Source organism: Centropristis striata, chromosome 18 (assembly GCF_030273125.1).
Source record: "Centropristis striata isolate RG_2023a ecotype Rhode Island chromosome 18, C.striata_1.0, whole genome shotgun sequence".
NCBI lineage: Eukaryota > Metazoa > Chordata > Actinopteri > Perciformes > Serranidae > Centropristis > Centropristis striata.
Genome location: NC_081534.1, coordinates 15492940 through 15504604, shown reverse-complemented (window position 1 = coordinate 15504604; position 11665 = coordinate 15492940). Strand labels below are relative to the sequence as shown.

Genomic DNA, 11665 nt, shown 5'->3' with positions numbered 1-11665 from the left:
TTGTTCTGTACGCAACACTAGACGCACACTCTCTGACTTAGTCACAGTAAAGCCCTTATTCGCCTCAGCAGATTCTTGCGTAGAGATGGATAGGAATGAGAATGAGTCGGCAGCCTGTGCGAAGGGTCAAAGAGTGTGTTTGTGCAGTCTTGTAGTGGAGGAAGTGAATGAGCCCTTTTTATCCCACATTCAGATCCCGGCCCCAATCAGGTGCAGCTGGATGTGTAGGCCACATAAAGTAGAGATTTTGTACACCACACAGTACATGCATTATCATTATGTGTTTGAGTGGATGTGTTTTAGTGTGTTAAGGGCTTTTCTGGAGCTCTTTTGCACTTAAAATACTCATCTTTAGTCTATAAAATCCTGCAGAAAAATGTGTAATTTAGTTTTTTCAAGTTGTATTATAGTTTAAAGCAAAGTGACTTCCTTATTTCTGTATCCTTCAGCCGATAGACTTTACCACTGCTCAGCACATGCCTGTTATATTGACACAAACCTGCCAATAGGCTGAAGGTCTGTGGAAACCCATGCGTGAAGTAATTTGAATGTAAGTAACACTGACTGGATGCCACAGATAAACAGCAGTGTGTGCTGTGCGATAAGAGTTATCTCTTATTTCCGCTGATGCAAGAAGAACTCAGATCTTGTTCTCATGAACAAGTAACAACAGGCAGTTAAAAATATTAACACACACACATCAAAATATACTACAAGCACCAAAATTTAAAAAGCATTGATAATGCAGAACAGTGTTAACGTTGTTAAAGATGTAGATAATCGGTACAATGAAATACTTTGTGAGAAGAAAAATGTTCTATCTCCAAATTCTCAGAAATTTTTTTTTTCTGGTAAAAACAAATATGTTCTTGTTTTACTGAATTTATGAGGGGGGAAAACAGCAGGATGGTTAAGCAAAAAAAAAAGAAAAGAAATACTTCTCTTGTTTTTTTCCTGAAATAATCAGATTAAACAAGTTTTTTTTCACATGAAAACTTTCCTCAGAATTCTGAAATACTATTTTCATTAAATCAAAAAAGCAGAACAAATCCTTTTTCTCAAGGGAATTTATTTATGCTGCCATAATAAACCCTAAAAAACATTTTCTATATTATTTGTTCATAATATTTTGTATTACAGTAGTGTTCAAAATAATAGCAGTCCAATGTGACTAACGAGATTAATCCAGGTTTTTAGTATATTTTTTATTGCTACATGGCAAACAAGGTACCAGTAGGTGCAGTAGATTCTCAGAAAACCAACAAGACCCAGCATTCATGATATGCACGCTCTTAAGGCTGTGCAATTGGGCAGTTAGTTGAAAGGGTTGTGTTAAAAAAAAATAGCAGTGTGGCATTCAATCAGTGAGGTCATCAATTTTGTGAAAAAACAGGTGTGAATCAGGTTGGCCCCTATTTAAGGATGAAGCCAGCACTTGTTGAACATGCATTTCTCTTTGAAAGCCTGAGGAAAATGGGTTGTTCAAGACATTGTTCAGAAGAACAGCGTACTTTGATTAAAAAGTTGATTGGAGGGGAAAACTTATGAAGAGGCGCAAACAATTATAGGCTGTTCAGCTAAAATGATCTCCAATGCTTTAAAATGGAGAGCAAAACCAGAGACATGTGGCAGAAAACGGAAGACAACCATCAAAATGGATGGAAGAATAAGCAGAATGGCAAAGGCTCAGCCAATGATCAGCTCCAGGATGATCAAAGACAGTCTGGAGTTACCTGGAAGTGCTGTGACAGTTAGAAGACGTCTGTGTGAAGCTAATCTATATAAGAATCTCCTGCCAAGTCCCTCTGTTAAAAAAAGACATGTGCAGAAGAGGTTACAATTTGCCAAAGAACACATCAACTGGCCTAAAGAGAAATGGAGGAACATTTTGTGGACTGATGAGAGTAAAATTGTTCTTTTTGGGTCCAAGGGCCGCAGACAGTTTGTGAGACGAGCCCCAAACTCTGAATTCAAGCCGCAGTACACAGTGAAGACAGTGAAGCATCATGATATGGGCATGTTTCTCCTACTATGGTGTTGGGCCTATTTATCACATACCAGGGATCATGGATCAGTTTGCATATGTCAAAATATTTGAAGAGGTCATGTTGCCTTATGCTGAAGAGGACATGCCCTTGAAATGGGTGTTTCAACAAGACAATGACCCCAAACACACTAGTAAACCAGCAAAATCTTGGTTCCAAACAAACAACATTGATGTTATGGAGTGACCAGCCCAATCCCCGGACCTTAATCCAATTGAGAACTTTCAAAATGCTGTTTCTGAAGCAAAACCAAGAAATGTAAATGAATTGTAGAATGTTGTTAAAGAATCTTGGAGTGGAATAACAGCTGAAAGGAGCCACAAGTTGGTTGACTCCATGCCACACAGATGTGAAGCAGTTATAAAAAACTGTGGTCATACAACTAAATATTAGTTTAGTGATTCACAGGATTGCTAAATCCTAGAAAAAAATAAAGTTTGCACAAAATAGTTTTGTGTTTGTAAAGTCACCGGCAGACACTGCTTCTTAAGTAAATGTACATAAATGAACCTTTGATTTTATATGAAATAATGCCCTTTTTGCATCATATTTTGTATATATAGTGTTTATTGTACAATCCATACAGTATGCATGTATACACAGTCCTCATATAGCACATCTTCTCTCCCTATACTGTGAGACAGTAGCACTTATCATATCAAAGGGGTATTATATCTATTATAATTCAGTGTTCTTATGTTCTGACTCATAATATTAAAACCTTTTTTTTTTATTATAGTTGGCATAAATTCAAAATGAATAAAATTAGAAGAATAATCACATCAATATGCAGCAGATCATTCAATAACCAGTGTCATGTGATCGGTCTGTCAGTAGCACATGCCTCCACGTCACACAAATATTTTTAGGTTGTTTTTTTTGGCTGGGTTGTTGATAGTGTGTCAAGTGTCAAAGTATCAAACTAAAGGTACAAAATTGAAGTAGAAAATAAGGAAGATTCACTTCCCTGAATGACTGAATGAAAAATGTCCATGTCCCAAAAAGAACTCCACAGTGTAAAGTTTGTGTTTCCAAAATGTGCAGCAGAAAATGAGTCCACAGTTTTGAGGATATAGAGCCAGAAACAGCAGAGTAGTGGCCATTGTTGTTGACATTCAGTTCCTTCTAGAGGTCAATAAAAACATCACTGGATGTCATCAGCACCAAGGTGTCCCAGTGACATGTGATCCCTGCTGCTGGGATCGTTCCTGTGTCCTAACGGCTGTCAGGTGACGGAGGGTTATGGTGACAAACGGGCTCGGAAAGAGCGTGGTCGGATCATCATGCTGACTTTGCGTAGGGAGTAGTAGTCAGTGTCTCTCCAGGAGTACCAAACGATCCCATCAGGACCCAGCGGCCCCCGGCCCTTAGGGGTGTAATGGCCTCCCTGCAGGTTCAGGAGGAAGAAAACAATGTTATTTTTATAAGTCAGTTCTCCCAAAAATCTAAAAAACACATTTTTCCTCTCACCTTTAGTGCTATTTCTCAATCTAGATTGTTTTGGTGCATAAATAAGGGGCTATGTAATGATGCATAAGCAGAATTTTACATTTGTAAAGATAGGGCTCATTTTACCTACTTAATATACTGTTGTCACTTGAAACTGATCTTTCTTTTTTATGTTAAATCTGACCCGAAAAGTAACTCAAGCTGTCAGCTAAATGTAATGGAGTAAAAGCATAAAGTTACATTAAATGGAAATACTTAAGTAAAGTACCTTAAAATTGTACTAAAATACTTGAGTAAATGTACTTTAAGAACTACAGTAAGAACTACAAACCCTGAAAGTGATTCATAGTGAGTAGGAGCCCTTTCCTACTCTCTCACTTGTTACTGAACCTACCTACATTTACATTACATTTAGTATTGAATATATAGCCCTTGGCTTAAGCAACCACAATATGGTTATTTTAGCACACACTAGCGGAAAAAAGAGAGCCAAGAGTGGTTGGTGGTTCAATCCCTGACCCTGACAGCCTACATGTCAAAGTATCCTTGGGCAAGATACTGGCCCCCAAATGGCTCCCGATGCTGCGTTCATTGGTGTATGAATGACTTGAATGTGTGTGTGAACAGGTGAATGACCGCAGTCTGTGGTGTAAAGCGCTTTGAATAAAAGCGCTATATAAGTGCAGTCCATTTACCAGTCCATTTACTTTAGATTAGATGCCACCACTGATTGTAGTTAATTTTCTTCTAGTGTTAAGTAATTGGTTAAAAGCTTCTCTAACACTGCATAAATCAGGCCCTAAATAGTTGATTTAGGGGAGTAATGGCCTCCCTGCAGGTTCAGGAGGAAGAAAACATTGTTATTTTTACCACTCAGTTCACCCCCAAATCTAAAAAACACATTTGTCTTCTTACCTATAGTGCTATTTCTCAATCTAGATCATTTTGGTGCATAAATAAGGGGCTATCCAGCTGTACGTACCCTGTAGTAGACTCCATTAAGGTTGGCGTAGAAGCACTGGTTGTACCACCAGCCGCCGTGGGAGATCTCAGCACAGATGTTGCCACTGTCTGGGGTGCTGAAGCCCTGCTTGTCGTGGTACCAGCTGAAAGAGTCCTGCACTGTCCCACTGAAGTCGGACACATGGAGACGGTACTGATGCTCCTCATCTTCCACACTACACACAATAGAGGAACAGTATTGTGTGATGTAAGATGCATGTTTTGCAATGACTCGTCAACTGTTTGTTCACTCGTGCATGCCACCGACCTGAAGCTCTGGTAGAGGGCATGTTTGTGCTTGTTGCTCCAGTCCTCCAGGTCGATGCGGAGGCTGTAGTCTCCCTGGGTGCTCAGGTCGTGGATGTGGTTGTTGCCCAGCCAGAACTCTGAGTGCAGGTCACCGAAACCGTCCCTGTAGTCCCTCCAGTTGCGGTCGAAGCTCAATGAGCCGTCAACGCGCCGCTGGATCACAGTCCAGCCACCACCTGAGGCAAAAAGAGGACATGACACTGGAAGGGGAGAGCAGTCAAATACATCTTATTACACTAGTAGTTTAACTGCATTTGCTGGTAGTTCAGCTCCATTCATATTTGAATAATGGTTAAGGTAGTTAGTTTTGTCATGCAATATTTGGCTATTGTTTAAATTCTTTTGAATCTGAAGTTGTAAAACTAAACTTGAATATATTAGGTTTCAATTCAACACATGTAGTGATGTTGCATACTACTTTAACTGGACTCTTGTTTATGTGGTAAATGTTGGTTTATGTATGACCTGTTAAAGAGTGGGCTCTTTTTGCAATAAACTCAATTGAGCAGCATTTTTGCTGGCATGTTTTTACTATTATACTTGTATCACATATACATTGTCAATCTTATCTTTTTCTCTTTTTGTTTTATTTGAAAGTAGTTTAAAACACCTTTTCTATATTGTATTGTTAGTTAACCAAACTAGATTTGTTTCTGGTAGCTTTGTTCAGATTGTTAAATATATTCTAAAAATATTAGATTATTTGTATTGATGCATTACATAAGCAGAATTTTACATTTGCAAAGGCTCATTTTACCTAGTTAATATCACTTGAAACATCTTTTTTATGTTAATCTGACCTGAAAAGTAACTAAAGCTGTCAGCTAAATGTAGTGGAGTAAAAGTATAAAGTTACATTAAATGGATATACTCAAGTAAAGTACCTTAAATTGTACTTAAGTACTTGAGTAAATGTTCTTAGTTACATCCCACCACTGGTTGTAGTTCAGTTTCTTCTAGTGTAAAGTAATTGGTAGCTTGTAAAGCTTCTCCAGTGCTGCATAAATCATCTGAAGAGTTGATATACTGGTTCACATCTGGTCAGAGGAGGAGAACATGTCGATTGCATCACAGCAGATCTGCAGTTGATACTCATACATCTTGCACAACAACTGAAAAACAGAGTGTGTGCTAGCCAATACACGGACTGAAACTGGACTGAAATTCAGCCGAAACAGAAGCTGCAGCTGAGCCAACTTTCTACTGTGCATGCCACTCACCATCTGTGTCCATATCACAATAGACCTGCACAGGCATGCCGGCCAGTGAGGGCACCACAGTGTACAGGCCTGACCTCCTCACTCCATTGTAGTAGATGGAAGCACAGTCTATAGGACAGTTCCTCACATGCTGGATCTCTGAGGGAACACAATGTGAGACAGGAGGAAATCAACAAGAGGGGTTTGGTGCCCTCTGCTGGAGGATCAGAGCACATGAGGGTGCATGAGAGTGTACCTGGGTGCAGAGCGTCCTGAGCACTCATCAGCGGGTTGGGTCGCACAATGTTGATCAAACACCCAGGGCTTCTTTTTACTTTATCCACCAAAAGTGTCAGATTGTGGAGTTGGCTCTAAACGGTGAAATCAATACAGTGAAAGTATCAGAATTATCAGATTTTTGTTCTTAAAATACTGAAAGTGAACTCAAGATCTTACATTTCACCTTTAACATAAGGCCTATCATTGACAAATAGGCCTTTCCTGCTATGCAGCAACATCTCAGCCTCAAATCACCAACTTTCAGGAAAACATATTGGCTTTTATCTAAATAATAATCCCTGTTAGTGGACTGGTTCATATAGAGCCGGGGTCCCCAAGCTACGGCCCGCGGGCCACTTCTGGCCCGCCAAAGCAATTGGAGTGGCCCACTTAACTATCCCAAACAATCCCTCTAAACATGGCCTGTTTTTTTTAAATTGCATTTATTATATATTTATTCATAAAATATCCACATGTAATGATTAAGGTAGATGTTCTAATTAAAATTGACCTTAGTTGTGAATTATTTACAGTAATAGCTCATTTTCACCACTTCACACAATGGTATATTCCGATCTACGTGATGCCAAGCCGTAAGCGCCAAGTTTTCGCGGGCAAGGCAAGCTAGCGTAAGAGAGTCGGTCAACAAAATGTGGAAACGTAAAATAGATTCTGAATGCAGAATCTATTTTCAGCTGTACCTGTTACAAAATCACATCACCTCATTGTTAACTAGCATCAGCTTGTGTTTTTATTTTCTACAAAATAAAAGGAATATCTGTGGTACTTCAAATAAACATGTGAAGACTTTTTCTTACTTTTTTGCAAACCAACAGGTGGTGCTAAGGCCAACAAACGATCGTTATATTTACACAATAACACTGGTGGTCACTTTGGCCCATATCATTTCCTGTTATAGACTGACCCTGGCCCCCCATCACAGAAAGAAAAGTTGATGTGGCTCCCACCGAAAAAAGTTTGGGAACCCCTGATATAGAGACTTTATAGGGTGGAACATTTTGAGGGTGATCCAGATTTAGTAAGCTTCTCACATAAACATAACATCTGGATCTTCTGGTCTGAAGATCTGACCAGGGCCAAAAGTGTCAGATTGTGGAGTTGGCTCTAAACAGTGAAATCAATACAGTTAAATTATCAGAATTGTTTTGTTCTTAAAGAGTGAAAGTAAACTGATGATGGGCGTACCTGGAGGTCCAGGATCAGAGTGCCCTGTAGGTGCAGCAGGGTGGTGGCTTCAGAATAGTGATGCTCCAATTCGTGAAAACGCTGCTCCAATGACATATTAACGTGAGTCCTCTCTTCACCCTGACACCAGATATGAAAATACCCAATAGCATAAGCACACAAATAGCAAAACACAAGCAATAACTGAGATGTGGGAAGAAACCATTTCAATTTTACATAAGATCTTTAATTTCTTTTTGTCATCTTTAACATAAGGCCTATCATTGACGAATAGGCCTGTCCTGCTATGCAGCAACATCTCCGCCTCAAATCATCAACTTTCAGCAAAACATATTGGCTTATATCTAAATAATAATCCCTGTCGATGGACTGGTTCATATAGAGATCTGACAGGGTGGAACATTTTGAGAGTGATCCAGATTTAGTAACCTTCTCACATAAACATAACATTTATAACTATATCCCTACTTTATGACTATATCAAATGTGGTTTTTTTATTTCAAACCACCAGATTGACACCATGAAACAAGAAAGAAACAGCTCAATCCACTTTACTTACTACTTTGAGTTCCCTTCTTTTACAGAAACTATAAACTAAGAGTAGAGAATGGGGGAAAAAAACAACAATTTATATTTTTTACAACCCGATTCCAAAAAAAGTTGTGATGTTGTCAAAAAAAGATTGTGATAATTTGCTTATCCTTTGTTACATGTACTTAGTTGAACTAAGTACAAAGACAGTATGTTATGCTTGAATTATAAAACACAGTGTAAACACACTAAATATACTTTGAGTAGTTTATCATTTTATGGCTTGAAGTTGCACAAAAAAAATTATGTTTATATGATAAAGAAGACCTAAATGTATAACTTAAGCCATTTGATCCAAATGTATTCTCGAAATATGAGAAAAATAATTAATTGAGACAGAAAATGTTGCTGCATAACAGCCATCTTTTAAGTCAATGCAAACATTAAAACTCAAACATGCAGCGTTTCTCGGTGCTTTCGGGACAAAAAACATGAGCCCTCTCTTCTAAAACTTAAAGCATGCGGTCAGAATGCGGTCTATTCCTAGGAGGATAACACTAACTCCCATTACCACAAACCCCGGAGCCCTCACCCCTGCCCTGCTCTCATGTACAACACATGAACCCTCTCCAACCATCCACCTTATGGCACTGAGTGCTCCAGCCTCTGTTTGTATAGGCTCACTGCCTGAGACGCATGAGGCAACACGTGGAAGAGTAGCAGGCTAATCCTGTTAGCCACTAAGGTCAAGGACAAGTTGATGAGCAGGCAGTACATTACAGTGCAGAACTGTACACAACTCATCTGTTTCCTGTGCTAAAATAAAGCACAGGAGAGCAGTTTTAATAACTAATGACAGCTCCACCAAATTGGGATTTTTAACAGAGAGAATATGTTTAGGAAAATTGCTGCCGTTTCTCCAAACAAAAAGTGAATTTTAAAATAAACTTTCATATAGACTTTTTTTTTATCAAATATTTATGTCTAGTCTGAACTGCTTCTCAACCAAGACGCCCAGAGCAGAGAAAAAAAACAAAAAAGAAGTTAATATTTAACAAAAAGTCTGGCTCTGAATGGTAATATTTAATGCCACACACACACAGAAGAACTGAATAGTTTTACTTTAAGAGCAAAAAAGTGATTTATGTCACATGCCTAGTCTGTAAAAAGTCACTGTGGACTTAAACAAGCACTTAAATCAGCTGACAGGATTGTTGCTCATGGTTGACCCAGGTCTGCTAAGTCAATATGTGAGATCTCACATGCAACTCGAGGACTTTGATGCGGTGCCGGTGGTCCCTCAGCTCCTCCTGCAGCTCAGAGATGGTCTCCTTCAGCGCCACGATCTGCTGCTTCCTCTCCTCGTTCTCGTGCAGCCAGTAGGAGACCTCGTCCGTGCAGCGGAACATATCTGGGCACTTATGCTCATCCAGCTGAGGCAGCGTGGCCACCAGCCGACACATCCCGTCCTCCATCACCTGTTAGATGACAAACAACTTCTGACTTACAGAGCTGCTGATGCTCAGCAGAGTGTAAAAATAACTTTCAAAAGCCCAGGTGTGACTGCGAGGTTTTTACTCTGACAAATCAATAAACTCTACGTCAGATTCAGGAGCAGCACATTGGGTTTTTATTTTTTATTTTCATGTCATGTCTTTGCAAAGCTTCTACTTCGGAAATATAGAGAGGACTTTGCAGGTCAAAAACACTTTTTTGCACCTGAATCTGTGCTGCAGTTTATATCATGATCTTTAATATTTGTTCTGTGATCTCTTTAATGCAGGTCAGTCTGCATTGTCTATAAACAGGATTGTTTTTATGACAATATATGTATTAAATTGACTATTTATGATTGGCTAAAACACAAGTTCCTGTCTGTGACTAAACTGATAATTCAGAAAGTTTTCTTCATCCTGATACATGTTGATATTATATATTAAATTGCATATACTGGGACAGGGGATTTAATCATTATGGCAAACTCATATCTATGTTAATGAATGATCTGGTCGTATTTATACAGCTACAGTATTTGAAGACATCATTCAGGACTGCACTTGATAGTTATTTGTCATCATTCTTGACATTTGGTTGATTATCTGCTTACCTGATTCATGAGAATCAGAACAGATTATCAGTTAATTAACTAGTCTGAAGATGAATAATATACTTTCAGTCTCTTGTGCCATGTTTCCGAACATTTGAAGAAATGGGCAGATTATGAGATAATGAGCCCCTGGGCCCCTTCAGCCTCTCCTACACAGGAGCAAGACACACAGACATTATAGTTGTTTAGCCTCTTTTTGTTGTTGTTTCTTGTCTCTTTGTAATTGTTATGCATTTCATTATGGTTTTCTGTATGTCTTCATGATCATTTTTTGTAATTGTTTGTGTGTTTTTGTAGTCACTTTATCTGAGGTTGTTTTGTCGCCATTTGTAGTTTTGAGTTTATTTGTGGTCATTTTGAGTCTCTTCCTGATTGGTGTGTGCCTCTTTGACTCACTTTGGGCCCCTTGGCCTGGGCCTGTAGTCTGATAGACCTGTTCTGTAATCCATTCATGTCTCAGTGTGATATTCAAGCATTTTGTACGGAATTTATTGTGTAATTGTTGACCGTATCTGTCCTGGAATGGTATAAGGCGACTTATTGCGACTTATTTCCTGACAAAGCATGCTGGGATACAACAAGTAGAGTGGACGCAACTGCTTTAAACTTTGTATCTACGCTTCTGCCTTTGCTTTCACGCTCAGTAGCATAATTTCAGTCTTGGCATCATTAATAATTAGTAACGCCACTAGAGGGCGCCGTGAATTAGAAGCGCAAATATGGGCCGAATAAGCTTCCGTACAAGCGGCATTATTGACTGGGAGGACAGTCTCTGCTCAAACAACTGTTCAAGGCCCAAAGAGGTTAAAATAATGGACTATTTAAAAAAAAAAAAATTTAAAAAATAAATAAATAAATATATATATATATATATATATATATATATATATGTATATATTTTTTTTTTTACTTAATTTATTTTGCCAAGGTTATGCATTTCTGGCAGAGCACTACATTCATGAGGTTGTTTCGGACAATTAATGTATTTGTAGTTGAAACATTATTGTGAGTCCTGCATCGTTGAGACGCTCTTTCACAGAACTGACACATCTCTGGAGTAAAAGGAGGAAACCTGTTGGAACCTTTGGCTCGTACTCGGGATGTTTACAGTAATTACCTGGTTAGAGTACTCTCCGCACTGGGATCCCCCGCCATTGCGCTGAGTGGTAGTGTTCAGGTCGTCTGCTCTGGCCTCTGGTAGCAGCACGATGAGGATACACAGAGCAGAGCACACGCTCCAGCCGGGGGGGTTGGTTAAAGACAGGAGAGACATTGCTGCCGCCCGGTTAGTCTGTGCCTGCCTTTTCAGTGAGAGCAGTAGGGCAAAGGAGTGTGTGCTTCACCATGTGAGGCTCTGCTGGTTCTCCCTACAAGGACAGAAACTGAGAAAATCAGTTTATTATGCTCCAGTAACTGAGCAAACAAAGCTGGTTCTCTCTGTCTCTTACACACTGTTTTCTCAGTGCGACTAATAGGACGTAAACTTATAAGTGAGATTAATTTAGAGGCAGTTGATCCATTTAGTCTATCACATTAC

General features: G+C 39.2%; 1 protein-coding gene across 1 annotated transcript; it reads right to left on the bottom strand.

Annotated features, from left to right (window-relative positions):
• Positions 1-2607: 2607 nt before the first annotated feature.
• si:ch211-203k16.3 (angiopoietin-related protein 7) lies at positions 2608-11401 on the bottom strand. Its single transcript, XM_059356808.1, has 8 exons — positions 11246-11401; positions 9284-9499; positions 7490-7609; positions 6261-6375; positions 6026-6163; positions 4765-4981; positions 4477-4672; positions 2608-3432 (listed from the first exon to the last, which is right to left on the bottom strand). The coding sequence occupies exons 1-8, from the start codon at positions 11399-11401 to the stop codon at positions 3286-3288; spliced, it is 1305 nt and encodes a 434-aa protein (XP_059212791.1). The 3' UTR covers positions 2608-3285.
• Positions 11402-11665: the final 264 nt, after the last annotated feature.